The sequence below is a fragment of the Andrographis paniculata genome, unplaced genomic scaffold, assembly GCF_009805555.1.
Source record: "Andrographis paniculata isolate CXL003 unplaced genomic scaffold, ASM980555v1 Contig79END, whole genome shotgun sequence".
Lineage (NCBI taxonomy): Eukaryota > Viridiplantae > Streptophyta > Magnoliopsida > Lamiales > Acanthaceae > Andrographis > Andrographis paniculata.
In genome coordinates, this window is record NW_026137616.1 from 3795634 (window position 1) to 3817833 (window position 22200).

Sequence of the window (22200 nt, forward strand, 5' to 3'; positions counted from 1 at the left end):
CTAGCTTTGGGGAGAAGAGAAGAGAGAGCCACGTAAAGGAAGAAACCGACCCCGATTGTACTTCGCCTACACCAGGCTCAATCCATTTTTAATCAAAACTTTAATTTGAAGAGTTGAGTCACTACATGCATTTATCGATGAAGAGACAAAATGCCTCAACAAAAATAGGACTTCTATATGTGAATAGTTGCTCTAACGCCAATGAATCATATACACCTAGATCAACTATAGACGGTCCACGTAGGGGCTTGCCTCTGTTCCCTAAACCTTAAAAAAAGGGATAATTTTTATAAAAAATAATTTACTTTTTTTTTTTTTTTATCTAATTATGTTGATTTTCCCTTCTTATTTTTATTATTTAACTAATATCTTAAATTATAATTATATTTAATAAAAAAACCAATGTTGAACTACTGATTCAAATACAAAATTGATAGTTTATAGTTTGAAATGTGTTGAAGTAAAAATATTAAATTGACAAGACAATTCTAACCCAAAGTCTGAAAGTTGAATCATAAATCACAATAACAGCAGCTGCAATGGACGCATTTGTATTTTAGAGATGCGTCACCTCAATATTTTTTTAAAAAAATAAAAATAATAAGAGATGTTCTTTCCTTTTCTGCTATGTATCCTATTTTAATTGGGATACATATATGTATGATATATATTAGATATATATGTACATTATTTGTTAATTTATATTAAATATATTATTATATTTTTAATTTATAGTATTTTTATAATTTATAAAATTTTATATTATACAAATGATATCAATATTGGATATATTTTTATTGATTTAAATTTTAAAATATATAAATATAAATATTATTTAATTTATTGAACAATCAATATTGACAAAATAATACTCCATCCCTCCCGAGGGATTAGTAAGTTATTAATAATAAGTTATGATATTAGTTTATTATTTTTTATAGGAATAGTATTATTGGTATTTTAAAATTTTTTAAGATTATATCTCGAAAAAATATATGCAATATGGATATCATTTTGTAGATAATAAAATTTTATATAATACATTTTTATTTATTTATCATTACCATAAATTAGTTTTATAAAAAATGAGAAGTTTTAAATATAGATAAAAAATTATGTTAATTGAGGAGAGATACAAATAAATGGGTTTTGATTGAGTCACGTGTAAGATGTTAGAAGTTTCATTAAATTGATTTATATTTGTTAAGTATGTTTAAAATTAATAAAGTTACCAAAAATGGAAAAGGGTCATCTTTTGTGGGACGTACAAAAAAAGAAAAATGAGTCATCGGTGGCGGGATGGAGGAAGTATAATTTATTGAATAAAATATATTTAATATAAATAATATAATATTTTTGTTTCCATAAATTTTTAATAAATCAAAATATTGAATAATAATAATATAATTAATTACAAAATAAAAAATATAATTAAAAAATAATGTGTGTATATATAATATGATAATAAAAATTAATTAAAAATTAGAATTAGTATCTTTGTTGTGAGTATAAAATAAAATAGATTATCTCGCTGATGTGAAGAAATGAGGTGCATAGTGAAAAGGGGAGTAGAGATATCCAAAAATGCATATCTCCATGACTCATGGTCTAAGTGTACATATTCTATATTTACCGCAGTAAAACATAACATATGTATATGCGGTTGTTAGTGTAAGAAAATAATCTAGAACCAAAATCAAAGATTCGCCCAAAAAATTAACAATTCTAACCCGAATCGACAACAAACAACACGATTTTATGAATTGCATATTATATACCTCAAATAAAACCAGTCTCAGGCTCTTCACAAACCCATCCAAAAATGATGACCAAGCCAAGAAACAATGAACCAAACCCAAACTAGGCAGCCAACAACTCACACTCACCACAAACCCAAAATATTCACCGACGGGGCAAAAGAAAGAACACACGAATGCTTATTCGCGACTAAATCTTACTGCAGACAACTTACACTGCTTCGAAGAAAGCTCGTCGGACTAGGAAGGCACCGGTCAACGGAGGCACGCCGGAAAACCTCAAGGAATCGATTCACATGTGAGCTCGTGAGAAATTGCGATGAATGAGAAGAGAGATTGGGGCTGTTGTGTCACGTGAATGAATGATAATAATCTTCTCAACCCACAACAGACATATATATCAAAGAAATCAATGACCCAGATTAACCCTAATTAAATGGACGGACTGGATCTATTTTGAATAAATGGGTTGCGGGTTGGGTTACACATGTTTGGGTTTGGGTTTCAGGGTATGGGTACCAAAAAACCAACACATCCTCCCCCTGTTTCTTGGCCAAAGTCACGGAAGGGCTATAAAGGATCATCATCACTTTATAAAACCTGAAAAAAATAAAAAACACAAAATCAGTTTATATTGTACATTATATAAGTTGGAAGTAATATCATCTTAACCATATATCCCACAATTTAAAGTTTTTAAACAAGATAAAAACTTTGAAACAGATAACACTTTAGTTCCCATATCCGACGGATTAAATTGAGATGAAACCTTTTTTAACTTCACCAAATTCTTAGACACTATATCTCTAATAAAATGAAATCGAACATCAATATGCTTAGTTCTATCATGAAATACCGAGTTTTTACAAAGTTGGATTCCAGATTGGCTATCAGAATAAACTATAACATCATTATTCAAATAACCTATTTCAGAAAACAACCCTTTTAACCAAATAGCTTCTTTAAAGCTTCGGTAATTGCAATATACTCAGATTCAGTAGTAGAAAGGGCTAAAACATGTAATTGAGACTTCCAACTTACACAAAAACCACAAAAGGTAAATATATAAGTGGTTGCTTTTCTACTATCTTTATCATTAGCATAATTGGAATCGGCATATCCCTTTAAATTTAAACCACAATCAGATTTAGTATAAAACAGTCCAACATCAAGTGTCCCAGCAAGATATCTAATTAGCCACTTTAAAGCATACCAATGTTCCAAGCCAGGGTTAGACATGTACTTACTCAAACAACTTACTGCGTAGGCAATGTCGGGCCGTGTACCTACCATAAGATACATTACCGAGCCAATGGCATTAGCATATGGCACATTCTTCATGTGCTCAACATCACTTTCAGATTTGGGACATTTCTGTTTACTCAAAACAAAGTGAGAAGCCAAAGGAACACTAACAGATTTTGCATCAAACATCGAAAATTTATGCAAAATTTTATCTATGTATGTTGTTTGGTTTAAGAACATTGAGTTGTCTTTCCTATTTCTTATGATATTCATTCCAAAAGTCATTTTTGCATCACCTAAATCTTTCATATCAAAATTTTAACTCAAACAGCCTATTATATGATTTATGACCTCTAAACTTGGGCTAATTAACAACATATCATCTACATATATCAACAAGAATACATGATGTTTATCAGCTCTTTTATAGTAAAGACAATGATCATATTTGCTCATAATGAAGTTTAGTGACATCATACATTCATCAAACTTAATATTCCATTGATGGGGAGATTGTTTTAAACTATACAATGATTTATTAAGTAAGCACACATGATTAGCCATATTTTTATCAACATAACCCTCCGGTTGCTTCATATAAATTTTCTCTTTCAAGTCTCCATATTAAAAAGCTGTTTTTACATCTAGTTGTTTTAATTCCCAATTAAAATAAGCAACAAGAGACAACATAATGCGAACAGTAGTAAACTTAACCACTTGTGAGAAAATTTCATTATAATCAATCCCCTCTTTTTGAGTAAAACCTTTTGCAACTAACCTTGCTTTAAACCTAACCCCTTGTACTTCTTGTTTTACTTTATAAACTCATTTACAATCTATAAGAGAAAAATTCATAGGTTTAGGTAATAAAGTCCAAGTATTATTCACATGCAAAGATTCTATTTCGTCATTCATGGCTTCAACCCATTCTTTTTTATTTTCAGATTTAATTGCCTTTACAAAAGACTTAGGTTTATTGCCATCTAATTTTTCAAACACATTGAAAGCATAACAAGAAAAATCATATTCATTCAGCCTAGGAGGAGGTCTAGTTTCTCTTCTAGTTTTATCCCTAGTCAATCTATAACCTTCTAAATTTGGGGATTCATTTTCAACACTTTCAAGAGTATTTTCAGGTTGAAAAACAGGTTGTTCAGGGCTAGAAGAAAGTTCTGAAATATCAGTTTCAGTTTCATTTTCAACATTCTGAAATTTCTGATCAATTTCAGTAGTTTCAAGAGTTGGGTTTAAACTATATCCTTGCTCCACCTCATTTGGGGTATAGGTATTTTTATCTAAAGAAACAAGTTTTTCTTGAATTAAACAGGGTATTTCAAATTCATTGAAAGTCACATCTCTGCTGATAATGGTTTTAAAACCAAGTTTACCTCTTAATCACAATTTATAACCTTTGACTCCCTTGGGATAACCTAATAACACACACTTCTTAGCCCTAGGTTATAATTTATCCTCTTTAACATAAACAAAAGCGCTACACTCAAACACTTTAATATTAGATAAATCTAATTGTTTACTTGACTATTTAGCTTCCGGACAACCTCCACCCAAAGGAATGGAAGGACACTTGTTAATCAAATAAGCAGCTGTTAGTAAGGCTTCCCCCCAAAACTTTTTAGACAGTCCAGAAGATGCCAAGAGGCTTCTAACCCTTTCCAAATGGTTCTATTCATCCTCTCGGCTACCCCATTTTGTTGGGGAGTGTATGAAACTGTTTTATGCCTAGTTATGCCTTGCTCAACACAAAATAACTCAAACCAGTTATTACAGAACTCTAAGCCATTATCAGTTCTTAAGTATTTAATTTTTAAACCTGTTTGATTTTCAATTTGAATTTTCCAGTTCTGAAAAATTCCAAAAACATCAGACTTATTTTTCATTAAGAAAACCCATGTTTTCCTAGAAAAATCATCAATAATAGACAAGAAATACATGTTACCTCATTGAGTTGGTTCACTAGATGGCCCCCAAACATCAGCATATAGATAGTCTAACTTCTTATTTAAATTAGACACTTTAGAAGCAGGAGTACAAGGAAATTGAACCTTATGATGCTTACCAAACATACAATCATCACAAAAAGGTACAACAATAACTTTATCATTGCCAAAACAACTAGCTTTATTCAAAATTTCAATTCTTTTGTTACTAATGTGTCATAACCTTTTATGCCAAAGTTTTGTCTTATCATAAGGAACAACATTAGCAAAATTATCATTTTGACCCATAGGAACAGCTGAAACAACATACAAATTGTTTTTCATTTCTGCCTTAAACAAAACCAATGAACCTTTGGATATTTTCATACAATCAACCCCTCATTTGCCCTCTAAACCCATAGAGGATAGCCCGGCACATGATAAAAGATTATTAGACAAATCAGGTGTATGTCTTACATCATTAAGCTTCAAAATATATCCTGAATTCAATTTCAAGTAAACAGGACCAATACCTAGTACATTACATACCCTATTGTCAACCATAGAAATTGAACAGTTATTTAAAGATTTGTAGGCTGAAAAAACAAATTTTAATTTAAGGGTGTCATATGAAAAGTACAAGCTGAATCTAATAACCATTCATTCTCTAAAATAACAGAAGTTTTAAAATATTCAGCTTTCACAACACAAACATCACCTAATCACTGATCAACATATATAAAGTTTGCACTCTCATTTGGATTTGCTTTTTGATTAGTTTGATTCTTTTGGGGACAATCTCGAACAAAGTGATTAGGATCACCATATTGAAAACATCTTTTAACATTCTTAGAAGAAGTTTTAGGCCTAGACAGAGATCTACTTTTAAATCCTTTCTTATTGTTGTTATTCTGAAAATTACCATTATTTTTATTTCCAGTAAAGTTCCTTTTGTTAGACCTATATGGAGACCTACCTCTAGTATACATAACATTCCATATTTTATTGCTACTTTTACATCAGCATAAGAATTGCATTTAACAAAATAATTGGACTATAGTCATCTATGTTCTTATCTATTTTTATATCTTGGATTAACTTTGTAAATATATCAATATTTTCATCAACAGATTTTGAAAAATCCAATTTGATACTGAAATCTTTTTCTAACAAGTGAATCCTACTTGGAAGAGAGGTATTAGTGTATAATTCATCAAGCCTTTGCACTTACTTGTTTCTCTACTTTTCTTACTATAGAGTCGGCTAGATTTAAAATTATACACGAAGAAGCTAATTCATCAATTTCAACCCTTTTTCTAGAGGAACATGTGTAGGGTGTTCATCCTCAATTTCTCTTATTAATCTTTGTGTTATTAAAACACTTCTCATTTTTTGTTTCCATACAACAAAATCGATTTTACCATCAAAAGACTGAATATTATAGTAACTGGAGGCCATTTTCAAAGAAAAGATTCAAACAGATCTTCCCAAAAAATAGAACAAAGGATTAAAGGCAGAAGCACATAAAAAACAGATATATCTTTATTTGGAAAGACAATTAGTGATAGACAAAGTAATTTCAATTCTACTACACTATCACATATAAGGCAACTACGGCAACACACAAGGCAGAATATATCTCACAAGGAAACAAAGATAATTACTAAAAGAATACTTAACCTGCCTTACCAGCTTGTCGAGTTTATGTTGGGAAACAGCAGACCCGACTTTAACGCTCAAGAAATCAAAACCAAAGATTAGTAGTCCCAAAAAACAATAAGAAAACAAAAAAACCAAACTGTTTTATGCGATTGAAGTATACGCAGTTCAAGAAAAGATTAACGAATAGCTCTGATACCACTGTAAGAAAACAATCTAAAACCGAAATCAAAGATTCGCCCAAGAAATTAACAATTTTAACCCGAATCCACAACAAACAACATGATTCTATGAATTGCACATCATATACCTCAAATAAAACTAGTCTTAGGCCCTTCACAAACCCAACAAAAAATGGTGACCAAGCCAAGAAACAAGGAACCAAACCCAAACTAGGCAACCAACAACTCACACTCACCACAAACCCAAAATATTCACCGACGGGCCAAAAGAAAGAACATGCGAATGCTTATTCGCGACTAAATCTTACCGCAGACAACTTACACTGCTTCGAAGAAAACTCGTCGGACTAGGAAGGCACCGGTCGACGGAGGCACACCGGAAAACCTCAAGGAATTGATTCACAGGTGAGCTCGTGAGAAATCGCGATGAAGGAGAAGAGAGATTAGGGTTTCTGTGTCGTGTGAATGAATGATAATAATCTTCTCAACCCACAACACATATATATCAAAGAAATCAATGACCCAGATTAACCCTAATTAAATGGACGAACTGGATCTATTTTGGATAAATAGATTGCAGGTCGGATTACACATGTTTGGGTTTGGGTTTCAAGGTATGGGTACCAAAAAACCAACATTTAGGATGTTGACTAAATAAGTCAACATTATTGATTTGATCAAACTAGCATATTAACTTGAAGTAATTAATATTTTATTACAAAATAGATAATATATGTTATATTATATAAAAATATATTGTGTAAGTTATATACTGCATTACCTTGTATAATCTATCATTTAAATTTTAAATTAAAAAGTTAATTAAAATTTATTTAAAAATTGTGTTTTTGCTTAATTATTTACTTTTTTTTTTATTTTATTGTATTATTTGTGAATTTTATTTTATTATTTATAAAATAAATTATTTTTTATATTTATATTTATATTTTAATTTCATAATTAATATTAATATTTATATTGTATTTATATATTTAATATATTATATATTTTTATTTTTATTTAACATAAATATTAATTAATAATATTAAAATTTTAATTTATGTAATTAAAAAATATTTTTAACTTTTATGATAAAAAAAGTTATAAATTTAATCTATCGATATAATATTTAAAATATTTTTAGAAATTAAATATATAAAAATAATAAAATATTTAATTTTATTTATAAATTTAAATAATAAAAAATATATAAAATAAAATATAGATAAAATATACTTTAACTTGCAAAAATAAAGAATGTGATTGAAGATGAGAAATAGAAAAATAATGTGTGTTTGTTTTGTGAGTAAAAAGAAATTTTTTTACGTGAGGTATACAAAATCATATAAAAAATATAAAAATATTGAATGTATCTAGTGTATTAATTTAAAAAAAAAACATGTAAAAATAATTAAAAAAATAGTAACTCTGGCATAATAGATTTATGAATGACCATCAATAATTTAAATTTATATACTATTAATTTCAAAATTAGAGTTATGAGTTGAAAATAATCTTATAAATACTTTTGAGCAAAAAACAAATGTCCATCTTGTTTGATTAATAATTTGAATATGTATACTCCCTTCGTCTCATTGAAAGGTTTTTATTTTTCATTTTTGTCCGTCTCAAAAGTTACCATTTCTTAATTTAGTAATTGTACTACTTACCTAACATAATAAATACTCTTCTACCTTACACTATATTACACAAAATGCAACTGCTTTTATATTACACAATACTAATTTTTGTCTTTTTTATTACAACCCATTATAATACTAATATTAAAAAATTTACGTGTAAAAAAGTAAACAACAACATTGCACCGAGACGGAGGAAGTATTAATTTTACTTAGAAATAATATTCCACGGATGATTCAATGTTCACAGACTACACCCAATAATACTATAATCTATTTTTGGGAGTTCTGAATTTAAATTTGGTGAAGTTGTTCATAACTTATATGTATTTTGAAAACTCCACATAATTTTAATGTATATTTGAAAATTCTTTTACATTTTAAAAAATATTACATCAAAATTTTTAATAGAGTGTAAACTACATCCACTGATAATAATATTGCATTGATGAAGTGTGTGAACTTTGAAATTTTTTGTACGCTCTATATTGCAATATTTCGGCTTTAAATTTTATTTTAATATTGTAAGTATATCGAAAAACAATGCCCTCTAATAAATGCTTTCCCTTTTAAAAGCGTGTTACCTATTCAAAAAAGCAAAATGAAAAACGCGACTTCATATCACATATAAACGCTTTTGAATGTATCCTGGAATTGGAATTACACTGCCGGGGCGGGGCAGTTTTATCGGAGTTCTGTTCATCCATGGCGTTGGCTCCTTTCTCCACATTTCGCTCTTTTGAAAACCCTACCCATAAGTTGATTTTCTCCAAATCTTTCCGCCGAAAGCCATTCAATCTCATCAATTGCAGATCTAGCTCAACAGATGCATCCGAACTCGAAGGCGCCGGACCATCGGCGCCGACACGAGGCGAAGTCTTCCTGCGGCAACAAGAGTTTGCAGCTGCAGCTGCTGCTGTTATATCGGAATCGAAGAAGAAGACGACGAAGAGGAAAGACAAGGCTGTGAAAGCGGCTCTGATTACTGTTCCGAGCTGCTATGGATGCGGCGCGCCGTTGCAGACATCCAAAGAGGATGCTCCCGGGTACGTGGAGCTTGAGGCTTATAATCTGGTGAGGAATTTGTGTGTGGAGATAATGACTGGGTTTGAAGATTGTGCGATTTGCTTGATGTAAGTGTTTGCAATTGTTTTGTGCAGAAGAAGAAGCATAGACAGCTGAGAAAGGTGTTGTGTGGGCGGTGCAAGCTTTTGTCCCATGGTCATATGGTTACTGCTGTTGGCGGAAATGGAGGATATTCCGGCGGGAAACAATTTGTCACGGCTGAAGAGCTTCGGGAAAAGCTGTCACATTTGCGTTATGAGAAAGCTCTTATAGTGAAATTGGTAATTCATTGGGAACAATATTGAAATTTCTAGCTTTGGATATATATTAATATATATAATTATATATGTATGTGTATATTCTTTTGGTTAAATCCTGATGTTTGTGTGCATCTACACTCTTTTATCTTGTTTGAGTTATCTAATGGTTGCTGTTTTTTACTGTTCCAATTATTGCATATATGGTGGTCGTTTATATGTAGGTGGATATAGTCGATTTCAATGGCAGTTTCCTGGCCAAGGTTCGTGATCTTGCTGGCGCTAATCCGATTATTCTAGTCATTACTAAGGTGATGGAAATGAGTAGCATATTATCTGACTATTGTTTTGAATATGTATAGATTTTATTTTTATTTTTTTACAAATGTCAAGAACATTGATTTGATATTTGATGGTTTCTAGGTTGATCTTCTTCCTAAAGGGACTGATTTTAATTGTGTTGGTGACTGGGTTGTGGAGGCAACAATGAAGAGGAAGCTAAAGTAAGTTGTTTTTATGTTGGACTTGCCTTGAGCCTTCTCCATAAAGACATGCCAATATGATGTTTGTGATTTCAATCTAATTTTAAGGCCAGATTTACCTTAACTTCGATCTTGTTTAATTACAACTTTGACGCGATTGAACTAAAAGAAAGCTAATAGTAATAGGTTCTTTGTAAGCTACCATTTTTAGAGGATTCTGGCTGGGAAGTCTATACCACTGCAATTTGCTTTTGTGGCATTGTATTGTTGGCATTTAGTTTCTACGTGACACATTGAAGATAAAAGTGGTCGATGCCAAGATTGCTTTTGTGCAGTCCTGACACAGTCTGATAGACCTAAATGTAGTTCTTTTTAGGATTCTAGAGTTCTAATGCATTAATGTGTTCTTATAGATGTTAAAGATGTTAAATGGCACAAAAAACACTCATTTTGCAGTGTGCTGAGTGTGCACTTGACGAGTTCTAAGTCTTTGGTGGGCATTGCTGGAGTGATCTCAGAAATTCAGAAAGAAAAGAAGGTTGGTTATTTCCTGATATAGTTGTTATTAAAGTCCCGTTTATAGCTTGTCCTGTCTTAGGTATGATTACTTTAGAAGTGAATGAAGAAGCGACTAACTAGTATACCCGTATTTTCTAGTCAACATCTGATAGAAGCAATTGGTTTTCCTTTAGGCCCTGTTTGGTTCACTGGATCTGGACTTGACAGTGATTTTAAATGAATGGATTTGAATTACTTTGGATTTAAAGTACTTAATAATTAATATCCATCATGATGTTCTTGAAAGCAAATTAATTTGATGCTTACCTGGCTGTGGGAAGTATTTGAAATGATACAGTATAAAGAGTATTTGAAATATTACAGGGGTGGGATTTCAAATCCACAACCAACTTTTGGAGACTTGAAATCCACCGTGTTGCCAAATGAAACGAATGGATTTAACGGAGTCATTTGAGATAACTTTAAGCCAAATCCTTTCAAACAAACTGGGCCTTAGAGAATTCTTTTTCATCTTCATAGACTCTCATGCTCCACACTAGCCTAGGGAAAATTTTATATTCTACAATGGAAGGCTGGTAATTGGAAGCATCATGTGAGGTGATTTAGTTACATCTCTAAAGTATATAAACTTTTTTGAACCTGAAGGGGTGAGCCACCAAATGCTTGCCTTATTATATCTTAGAAGAAGTTGTGCTATATTAATAGGGTTTATGTAGTGTATTAATGTTTATGGGAGTACCTACCTTAGAATTATTGTGTGTGTGTGTGTGTGTGTGTGTGTTTACATTGAAACTGGAGCTGGTGCACCACAAGTTTGTTTTGTGGTAATTTTTGTCTTTCTCATTTTCTTGGCTAGCTTCTCATATTGACATCGTTGTTCATAAATTATAAGTTATGCAGATGAACTTAATTTATTCTCAGTTTCTTTTATATTGTCCTTAAACTAAAGAAGGTATGACTTTCTCATTTCAGGGGAGGGATGTATACATTTTGGTAAGTCCTTTACTCTGGAAATCATGTCCTGTTCAGCATCTTATTATGTTTCATACCTTATTCTCTTGGGCATGTTAACTAAATTTCTCTAATTCTTGTATTTGGAATGAGTAATTGCTACTTATTGTTTTGACAGGGATCAGCTAATGTTGGAAAATCTGCTTTCATCAATGCTCTCTTGAGTAAGTATTCCTGCTGATTTTATAATTGTTTTCAACTAATTTAAGTGTTACCACTTATTAAGTCGTTTATTCCATTAAAAATGTCATTTTCAATTTTGATTTGAATTTTGAATGCTAATGGAGTGTGTTCCCATACTTCGTTCACAAATTGATCTCCACCAGAGAGAGTTGCTTTCAATTTACCATGGAACAAATTTGCTATTATCTTGTTTATATTTGAACTTCCTCTCTTATTTTATTGTTTAGTATGTGTAATCTTCTCAAGTTGTATACTCAGCCTGATTAAATTCCAGTTAATGCCGCTAGCAAGGCAAACAGTCAGAAAAGTTTGTATGAACTTGTTCAAAACCCATGAACTTATATACTTAGTTTTGTTATCAGAAATGTTATCTTATAAGGATCCAGCGGCAGCTGCTGCCAGAAAATACAAACCAATTCAATCTGCTGTTCCAGGAACGACTTTGGGTCCAATCCCAATTGAAGCTTTCCTAGGAGGAGGGGTATGTCCTACTTTCCTAAATTTCAACTGTCTTTCATTTCATCTGTACTATTCCACGCTCATAATTCCAAATCCATCTATTTATTCTTTACTTAATTTCTTAAACTTTTTACTTAGAGTTATTACATACGTCCCAAAAGATTGAGATTGTATGTGTTGCTAGACAGCTTGAACCAATTGATTATGTAACAATAAATAATTGTCCGTTCTGTTATTAAAACATTGGATCCATATTTCCACCTTATCCACATATCTGTCGATGATATTCCAGAATTATTTGCCCTCTTCAATATTTTGCAGAAACTATACGACACACCTGGAGTTCATCTGCACCATAGGCAAGCTGCAGTAATCCACTCAGAGGATCTACCTGCCCTTGCGCCCCAAAGCCGACTTCGAGGTCAATCTTTCCCAGTACGTTGACTCCCTTTTTATCTATTTTCAGAAATGCTTAGCTTTAAGCATCAAAACTGAACAATTTCCCCCCTTCATTTTGGTGTGAACCAGAACCCCCATGTGAATTTGGACAACTCAATGGTCGAGCAAATCAGGTCAGATGGTATGGTTGGTTTTTCAGTATTTTGGGGAGGTCTTGTCCGAGTAGATGTCATCAGAGCTCTCCCAGAAACACGCCTGACCTTCTACGGACCTAAGGCACTTCAATTACATGTGGTACCAACTAGAGAGGCAGATGAATTTTACCGGGTAAAACTGCAATTACATCAAGGCTTCCATACTTTTCTTCCTTTTGGCATGAGCAATTATTACTGTATGAATTTGTGTTATGGGCCAGCTGAATCCAAAGGAATTGACTGTATAAGTAATGTTTCAGAAAGAAGTTGGGAGCATCTTGACGCCTCCAACTGGGATACAGAAGTTGGACAGCTGGGCAGGTCTTGAAACAAAACGCGAGTTACAAATAAAATATCATGACCGGGAGAGGTAGTAAAAGAAACAAAAAAAGAACATAGGAGTTCCTTTTATAGTTGAGCATCAATAATAATAAGCATACATAAATTATTAAAACAAATATGCTGTTGTATGTACCCAGGCCGTCTTGCGACGTGGCTATATCAGGGCTCGGGTGGATATGCATCGAACCATTTCCCGGATCGGCCGAGGCCACTGCAGCAGCAGAATCCGGCGGTGAGATAAGTATAACTGTTCATGTTCCCAAGCCTGTGGAGATATTTGTTCGTCCTCCTTTACCAGTAGGTAGTGGCGGAGAGAAATGGTACGAGTACAGGGAATTGACAGAAACCGAGCAGGAAGTAAGGCCAAAGTGGTACTTCTAACTCAGATATGAGCTTGAGCTTGATGATGGAGGTATGAATGAGGAGGAGACTCTGATCTGAGGTTGGGTGAGTTACGTGTGTTTCTTTTGATTTGGTTTGGAAAGAAAATGTATTTTTTTCAAAAAATACTGGGTCCAAATGGTAAAACTTTGGAAATTTTGGGCAAAAGAAACACATTATTATTATTATATTATTATTATTACTCGTACAAATTTTACTTTGCTAAGGTCCTTTTTTTACTAGGCAATTATAGTCATTTTCTGAAAGTCTTGCTACTAAATGAACCATCTTGAAAATGGAAGATGAAGCAAAACTAGAAGATGGATCCGATCGCTAAGAATATCCAGAATGTTACATTTCAATATGAAAACTGCTTCCAAACTGCCTATGCATTCAGATCAGAGCAGGAAAATATCAAAATTTACAAGCAATCTATCTACTTATTCTGTAAACACAGCAAAAACGTTCGTGATTTCTTTCTACAAGGCCAAATCCAAATAATGGAATCATTTGTCATGAATGTGAAGATTATACAAGCCACCTGGGTTGACAATGATCGATGAATTCAATCTGAATGTGAAAAAGACAGACAACTTGGTTTAAAAAAAAAAATGTCATGAAACAACCCAAATCAGGTATTTTGTCCTCGTGTGTTTCTTGTTGAATATTGTCTCACATTGGTTAATATGTGGGAACTCGGTGAAAGCCACTCCACCTATCACCAATTGATTTTGGGATGAAAACCCGGATCCCTTCTTAACATTCCTAACAAATGTGAATCATATTTTGACACTGCTTGATCTATACATATGATGTGATCAAAGGGAGTCATTGAAAGGCTACTAGGTCCAACTAACATGCTTAATGAGCTAAACTTGCACAAAATTATTGACTTGGACATGTAAATAACCAATCTCTAATTAACCTGAGTAGTAGTGGAACTGTAAGAGAACTACCGAAACCATGTTCACATGATAAAAGGTAAATAGATACAAGCTGTCCGGAACGTCTAAACAACACGCAGCCAGCAGGTAGGTGTGCGGACACGTTTCAAAAGTCGCAAGAATCCATACAAGCCATGAAACAGAATATGATAACCAACATTTTGGAAGGTTCTATGATGACCTCAGCATCAAACACAAGTATTCTGCCCCAGAGACACATAAAGGAAGAAAATATCGGACTCTACAAGATACGGAACGCTCAATGGCAAAATATATAATCAAGAGTTTACAGGTTGAAGATGTGAATACAACATGTTATACCATCAATTGTATAAACTTATGAACTAACATGAAACATACTCTCTACCAAATCTGGAGAGGAAAATGGAAAATAAGTATAGAATGCCATGTAAGTAAGTGTCGGATGTGATGTTTTCAATAGAAAATGTTTTTTTTTTTTTTTTTTAATTGAAAAATAGGTATTGGATGTGAAGGGGGATTTTTTAAATGAATAGTGCGAAAACAAAGTTGGAAAACATAAGCAAATATGAATGTTCTTTATTTCAGACATTTGGCCGCAAATACTATATCCCTAATGCCATAACTCAACTATGCAAGTTTGGCTCCCATCAGAGGAAGTAATATTTCTTAATTCAAATAAAAGTACTTGCTAAATAAACACACAAGAAAGGTAACAGAATCTGCTAATGTTATTTTTCTATCATACTAATGATTCAATTTCTGATGATATGAATCAGGAAGACGAAGATGATGACCTACCTATCACAAGCATTAATCCACCTGCTTTGACTACAAGTAACCCCGGAACCTCATCTCAAGCTATGGAAATCAGACTAGTACTGAAGTTCACAATTCAAGTTGATAATCTGTATCTGAACCAAAATCTTGACTCTTGCACTGACTCTGAAAATAGAGATGATAAACACCAATATGATGGTAACGCTAGATCATCTCAGGAACGATGATAACAAGAAAATATAGAATTGAAAGGATGGCATGTTAATTAGATGACTTCTGAAAGGATTCATCCAAACAGATGTTAGAGCCTTACTTCATAAAAGTAACAATCAAAGCAATTTCAGTAATAAAAACAACACAAACGATTAGAAGCCCAAAATAAATGTATAGTAGTCTAATCAAGACAAACTTGAAGTATACAGGCATCCAGCGACCACAGAATAATTCAACTAAAATGAACAAAGATGCAGAGAAATATAATCACTAAAATGGTCCTTCTAAATATGTCTAACCACACAAACAAAACAAAACAAATCAACTCGTTTTGAACAGTAAAAGAACCTGGAGACTATTGGTTGAGTGCAGTGGTCGCTTCTTTCCACACCCCATCAACGGCTTCATTCCACAGTGTAATGTTATTATCCCCAGACGCCACAGCGAGCAAGTTTCCAGTTAGCGACCATGACACCCTCCAAACAGGGCTCTTGAAGTCATTCAAAACCTTACCAACCCATTGATCGCCTTCCTTGGCTACAGTCCATACCACAACCGTACCATCCTGAGAAGCACTTGCAATGGTGGATTTTGGAAGCCCTAAATTCGGGGCCCATGCAACATCCCTTACCCAATCAGAGTGCATTTGAAGGGCCGGGAAGCAGTCCATTTTCCAGCTCCCATTATACAGCTTCCAAACCTTCACAGTGTTGTCACAGCCACCAGAGGCCAGCTTTTGAATAGGTTCGAGCATCCCGGATCCAACCAATGCACCAGGAGCAGTTGGTGGAGCCCATGTAACAGAGGTCACCCCAACAGGATGAGCTTGGTCGATTTTAGTCATGTCCCAGCTGCCGTCTGGTTGAGATGTGTAGATGCTGATATTTCCATCAGAGGATCCACAAGCCAAGCACAACCCCAGCTCATGAGGTGCCCAAGCAATGGAATTGACGGACGAGGTGTGGTACAAGACCTGGAATTGAGACCATTCGTTCTGATTACCTTCCTTCCAGATGATCACTTTACCATCGTAGGAACAGGAAGCAAGCAGTGAGCCAAATTTGGGGTGCGCCCAAGTGACCTGCCAGACCGGACCTTGATGTCCGCTCAAAGTTGCTAAATGCTGGGAAGAGTTGTTGTTAACTCCGACAATTTTAATGGTGGCATCGGAAGACGCTGTTGCCACTCGTTTTCCATAGTAATCCATTGTCACGTCGTGAACAACAGCATCATGACCTGTCTCTATCTTCTGTGGTGGCATCTTTTGTTTCTTTTCTTAAAGTTTAAGCCTTCAACACATTTGGAAATAAAGTTAGAACACTATACATTGATCCCATAAACAAATCCCCAAACTAAATTCATACAAATTCAATCACACTTATTCTGCAATAAACAAATCAGTTGAGATCTTAAGATTTCCAAATTCCAAACATTGAAAACCAAGGGGAATTAAGCGGAAAAACAAAATTGGAATGAAGAGAGACATTGATTCAGCTAAACGAGAGTAATATTTTTGATAAAACATCTATTTCCTAATCACACACAAATTTCAAAACACACAATTATATCCAGATCGATCATTCATTCATTCACAATAGAAAACCGGACTTTCAACCAGTAATCAATCTTCTCAACCATCAGTCGAATTTATTAAACAAATCAAAACGCATCGGAAAAGTTCAGATTAATGCCCGAAACTCGTGCGTATAAAATAGACGAACCGGATCTAAAAAGTTCTAATCTTCCCAGGTCTCGACAATTCATAACGAAACGAAATTCCCCAAGTCCATTGCTGAAATAATGAAAAAACGAAAGGAACTCTACCTGAGAAAGAGAGAGAGATTGCGGATCGAATTGTGTGGTAAGGGGTGCAAAACAAAGAGAACTCCCAGCTTCAATTCCCCTGTTCTGTTTTGTTCTGTTCTTATCCCACTTGATGTATTCTTCTGTTTGAAGTTTTACCTTAATTTTGTTTCACAATACGCCTATCTAATTTTGTTTTATTGATTTCTTTTTTTCCAAAATATAATTGTTTTTGACAGGCGGGTCTATTCGTGTTTTTGGGTCGTGTTTGTGTCGGGTTGAGCTATGGGGATAACGAAAAAAATTGTCAACCCGAAATCTGACCTTGACCTGAATTAGTTTCAGGTCACTTGAAATCCGAATAAGCCCGACACGAAACATATTCGAAAATTTTAAAAAAATTAAATTGACCTAAAAAATATCATTTTTATTTTAATTTTTATATTATTTTATATTTAAAATAATATAAATATTATAAATAAAAATAATAATAATAAAAAAAATTTCAGATCAATCCGAAAAATGAAACTCAAAACTGATTTTTATATTTCAGGTTATCATGTAAATCCGAAACACGACCCGAACACGACACAAATTTTTTTCGTTTCGGATTCGAATCGACCCGATTTTTTTTAAACCCGAAATCTCAAACCCGAACCTGAAAAATTTTTGATCGAACCAGTTCGATTTTTCGAGTCGGGTTTACTTTTGACATCCCTAGTTTTTAACAAGGGAAAAATAAAAAAAATGGTCAATGCCATTATAAAAAAATCATTAATTTTAATTTTATTGTAAAAAAATTTAATTACTTTTGTTCTACCAATACAAAAAATCTAACAAAACAATTGAAGTTTTAACATATTTGAGGAGACATCCAATTAGGATACATTGGGTGTGTTTGGTCGGGAGATTGGATTGGATTTATACTGTTCATTCAATTTTTTTTTTTAAAAATATCAAATTAAACTTTTATTTTTTATTTTTTATATTATATTAAAAATTAATTTTACATTCAAAACATCGCACCACACTTATTTATATCACATCATACAACTATTCAAATTCAAAATTTTTACTATTCAAATCCCAATTCAAAATCCAAAACCCCAAACAAATACACCCAAAAATCAAATAACTCTAAAAAAAATTCGGTAAAATTATTACCTAGCCATCTCACATAAAATAAAATGTTCACATTTTTTAATTTTGGTCCTATACATGAATTTGTTATTTTTTAAAATATAATTATACTTTTTAGTTATATTTTAAAATTTAAAATTTAAAATTTTTAATATTAATTAAATTATTTTTTAAATTTAATTTATAATTTATTTTTATTATATATTAATTATTTTTATTAATATATTTTTTAATTATTTATTAAATTATCCTTTATTTTTCGTATCTACAAAATTTATTACTATTTTATACGAGAGGAATGGAGTATTAGCAACTTATGTGAGTTTGTGGGTGTAAAAATAAATAAATAAAAGGTGTGTTTCGTTTGCATAGTGTGTGAAAATTTGAAATTGAAATTTATTTTTATTTGAATTTTAAAATATCTTTTATATATAGATTTGCTTTTGAATTTAAAGAGTTTTGATATATATTAATTTGATAGATAATAAATATATATTAAATTTAAAATTTTAAAATTAAACTATAATTATTTTACAAAGAGCTGTAATTTTTGAATTTAAAGTGGGTAGGGGGATAAAGAAAGTCTCACGGTAACTTCGGACTTACAGTGCAGAAGCAGTAAGTTCCTCCATGCCAGGGTAAAAAAACATGCCCAAATAAACCTTTCTCTACAACATTTTCCCCTTCTCTGAAAGAATGAAGCTAGCCGGATCTGCTCTAGCTCTGGATTTTGATATTTATCCATTTCTTCTTCATCCACAGGGGCCAACAAAACCAGCACAGACACACTGCTTTTTCTTCCCCTACAAATGGCGTATGTTTTAAAATTATATATATATGTTCATATTCAAATTAACTAACCTCGGATTGGATTGGATTGGATTGGATTGGATTCTATCCTCTGTTAGTGTTCAACTATATGACAGCAGCAAACAGATTGAAACAGTTGGTGCGCCACATCAAACAATGTCAATGCCCAATCCAAGCGAAGAATCTCCACGCCATCGTCGTCAAATCCGGCGCACACCTCCACGGCCCGCTCTACTCCAACACCCTCATCCATCTCTACGCCAAAGCTCGCCTCCTCAACGACGCCCTCCAACTGTTCGACGAAATGCCCCACAGGGACTTAGCCTCCTGGGCCTCCCTTTTCACTGCCTACAACCATCTCCACATGCCCGCCCACGCCCTCCTCCTATTCTTTCGCATGATCGGCGCCGGCGACATCAGCCCCGACCACTTTATCTTCGCCACCGTCGTCCGCGCCTGCGCCATGCTGCCTGCCGTCGATGTCGGCCGGCAGCTGCACGCGCAGTTTGCAGTGTCGCCGTATTGCAAGGACGACGTAGTCAAGTCCTCGTTGGTCGATTTCTACGCCAAGTGCGGATTGCCGGACGAAGCCGGGAAAGTGTTCGGATCCATCGTGTCGAAGAATGTAGTGTCGTGGACGAGCTTGATCTATGGCTACGCGATGGTCGGACGGGAGGGCGTAGTGATCGAGCTCCTACGCAAAATGCCGTGCAAGAATTTGCGAACATGGACCGCAGCGATATCCGGGTTCGTCCAAGGCAGGCATACCGACGAGTCATTTAGGATTTTTAGTGAGATGAGGAGAGACGGAGTGGATATCGAAGATCCCTTTGTTTTATCGAGCTTGATCGCCGGCTCTTCTAGTTTAGCGTTGTTGGAGCTCGGTAAGCAAGCGCACGGATTAGTTTTACGTCTCGGGTACGCGTCGAACGCGTACGTTACGAATGCTTTGATCGATATGTACGCTAAATGCAGCGACCTATCGTCGGCGAGTAAAATTTTTCACGACATGAGGGAACGGGATATCATTTCTTGGACATCTATTATAGTCGGGATGGCGCAGCACGGTCGAGGCAAGGAAGCGTTGTCGTTGTACGACGACATGGTTTCGACGGGTTTGAAGCCAAACGAAGTAACGTTCACGGGGCTAATATACGCGTGTAGCCACGTCGGCTTAGTCGAAAAGGGTCGAGCGATTTTCAAGTCGATGGTCGAGGAATACGGACTACGACCGAGCCTACAACATTACACGTGCTTGTTGGATCTATATAGTCGATCGGGAGACATCGACGAGGCCGAGAACGTGCTCAAATCTATGCCGTTCAAGCCAGACGAGACGATGTGGGCTTCTTTACTAAGTTCTTGTATACGCGTCGGGAGAACGGAAATCGGGGTAAGAATCGCCGACGATTTGCTCCAAACGAGACCCGAATCGCCGTCGACGTTCGTGTTAATGTCGAATGTCTACGCTCGTGCCGCGATGTGGGACCGTGTCTCGACGGTGAGGAAATCAATGATGGGCTTAGATCGAAGAAAGAAACCCGGATATAGTTGGGTCGATTTAGGGAATGATAGTCGAGTGTTCTATGCTGGCGAGACGGGAAATTATCCTATGAAGGACGAGATTTTTGCACTGTTGAAGGAATTAGAAGCTGAGATGAGGAAACGAGGCTATGTACCCGATACTACAGTCGTGTTGCACAATATGGAGCAACACGACAAGGAATGGCAATTATTTTGGCATAGTGAGAGGCAAGCCGTCGCCTACGCGTTGCTCGGCGGCGGCCCGCCGGAGAAACCGGTCCGGGTAATCAAGAACCTTCGTATTTGCGACGATTGTCATGTTGTCTTGAAGTTTATATGCGACATTGTCCGGAGAGAGATTGTCGTGAGGGACGCGAATAGGTACCATCATTTTAGAGACGGCAAATGTTCTTGTAGTGACTTTTGGTAAATGAAATACAACCAAGGAAAGCTTTTTTTTTTTTTTTTTTTTTAATATTTATATTTAGTTCTGAACTTCTGATACGGTAGTAATGTAAATTTAATTTTATACATTTATTAAATTATTTATATTTTTTAAAAATTAAATTCACCAATAATAATAATGGATGTAAGATTATTTCTATACATATTTTTATAACGATAATGATTGTCCCTAAAATTATATTTATGTTTTTCTAAAATATAATGTCATACTCACTCCGTTTTACTTATTTTGTCAATTTTTTTTTAGAAAATAATTATACGCTTTAATTTTATACTAAAAGTTTTTTATAATAAATATGACTTTCGTAACAAAAAAATAAATTTTTTGCAATGAAAGTTAAAAAAAGAGATATAGCTACAAAAATATGATTTTTTAGCTAAATTCTTTCACTATAAAATTAAAATTCATGACAAAAGAGTTTTAACAACAAAATATCTATGATTTTTTTAATCAAATGATTTTAGGTATGAAAAATAATTTTTTAGCTAAAACTTTTTTACTGTGAAGATATAATTTTCTAGTAAAAAAAATTTTAGCTGTGAAATTAATTTTGTAGTACATAATTTATTTTTGCAATGAAATTAATTTTTCTTGCTAAATGACACGTATCAACTACAAAAATATTTCGTAATTAAATATATTGTAGCTAATTAGATATTTTTTGTAATGAAATGTTACCTTCGGATGGTTTGAATCGGATTCTCTCCGTGTTCCTCTGATCAACAACGGCACCGGAGACGGCGTGCTCGAGGAGATGGACTTCGATTTCAATGATATGAGTTTACTAACCGTCGACATATATCCTCAATGTTCTTGTAAATTTCACGGA

At 33.8% G+C, this 22200-nt stretch overlaps 3 protein-coding genes across 4 annotated transcripts; 2 read left to right on the forward strand and 1 right to left on the reverse strand.

Moving 5' to 3' along the window:
- Positions 1 to 9072: 9072 nt before the first annotated feature.
- LOC127240238 (putative nitric oxide synthase) lies at positions 9073 to 13900 on the forward strand. Its single transcript, XM_051258793.1, has 12 exons — positions 9073 to 9494; positions 9581 to 9766; positions 9967 to 10053; positions 10166 to 10245; positions 10681 to 10762; positions 11716 to 11736; positions 11873 to 11918; positions 12300 to 12418; positions 12718 to 12831; positions 12925 to 13122; positions 13250 to 13359; positions 13469 to 13900. Exons 1-12 carry the CDS (start codon positions 9126 to 9128, stop codon positions 13710 to 13712), a joined length of 1656 nt encoding a protein of 551 aa, XP_051114750.1. The 5' UTR covers positions 9073 to 9125; the 3' UTR covers positions 13713 to 13900.
- Positions 13901 to 15762: 1862 nt separating this feature from the next.
- Positions 15763 to 17598, reverse strand: LOC127240239 (protein transport protein SEC13 homolog B-like). Of its 2 annotated transcripts, none has more exons than XM_051258794.1 (2): positions 17453 to 17598; positions 15763 to 16917 (listed from the first exon to the last, which is right to left on the reverse strand). In XM_051258794.1, the coding sequence occupies exon 2, from the start codon at positions 16887 to 16889 to the stop codon at positions 15984 to 15986; it is 906 nt and encodes a 301-aa protein (XP_051114751.1). In that variant the 5' UTR covers positions 16890 to 16917; positions 17453 to 17598; the 3' UTR covers positions 15763 to 15983. The 2 variants fall into 2 exon arrangements, with proteins under 2 accessions (XP_051114751.1, XP_051114752.1); XM_051258795.1 differs by having other exon boundaries at positions 17350 to 17562.
- Positions 17599 to 19273: 1675 nt separating this feature from the next.
- Positions 19274 to 21351, forward strand: LOC127240440 (pentatricopeptide repeat-containing protein At4g14050, mitochondrial). The gene has a single exon (XM_051259134.1). The coding sequence runs from the start codon at positions 19491 to 19493 to the stop codon at positions 21333 to 21335; it is 1845 nt and encodes a 614-aa protein (XP_051115091.1). The 5' UTR covers positions 19274 to 19490; the 3' UTR covers positions 21336 to 21351.
- Positions 21352 to 22200: the final 849 nt, after the last annotated feature.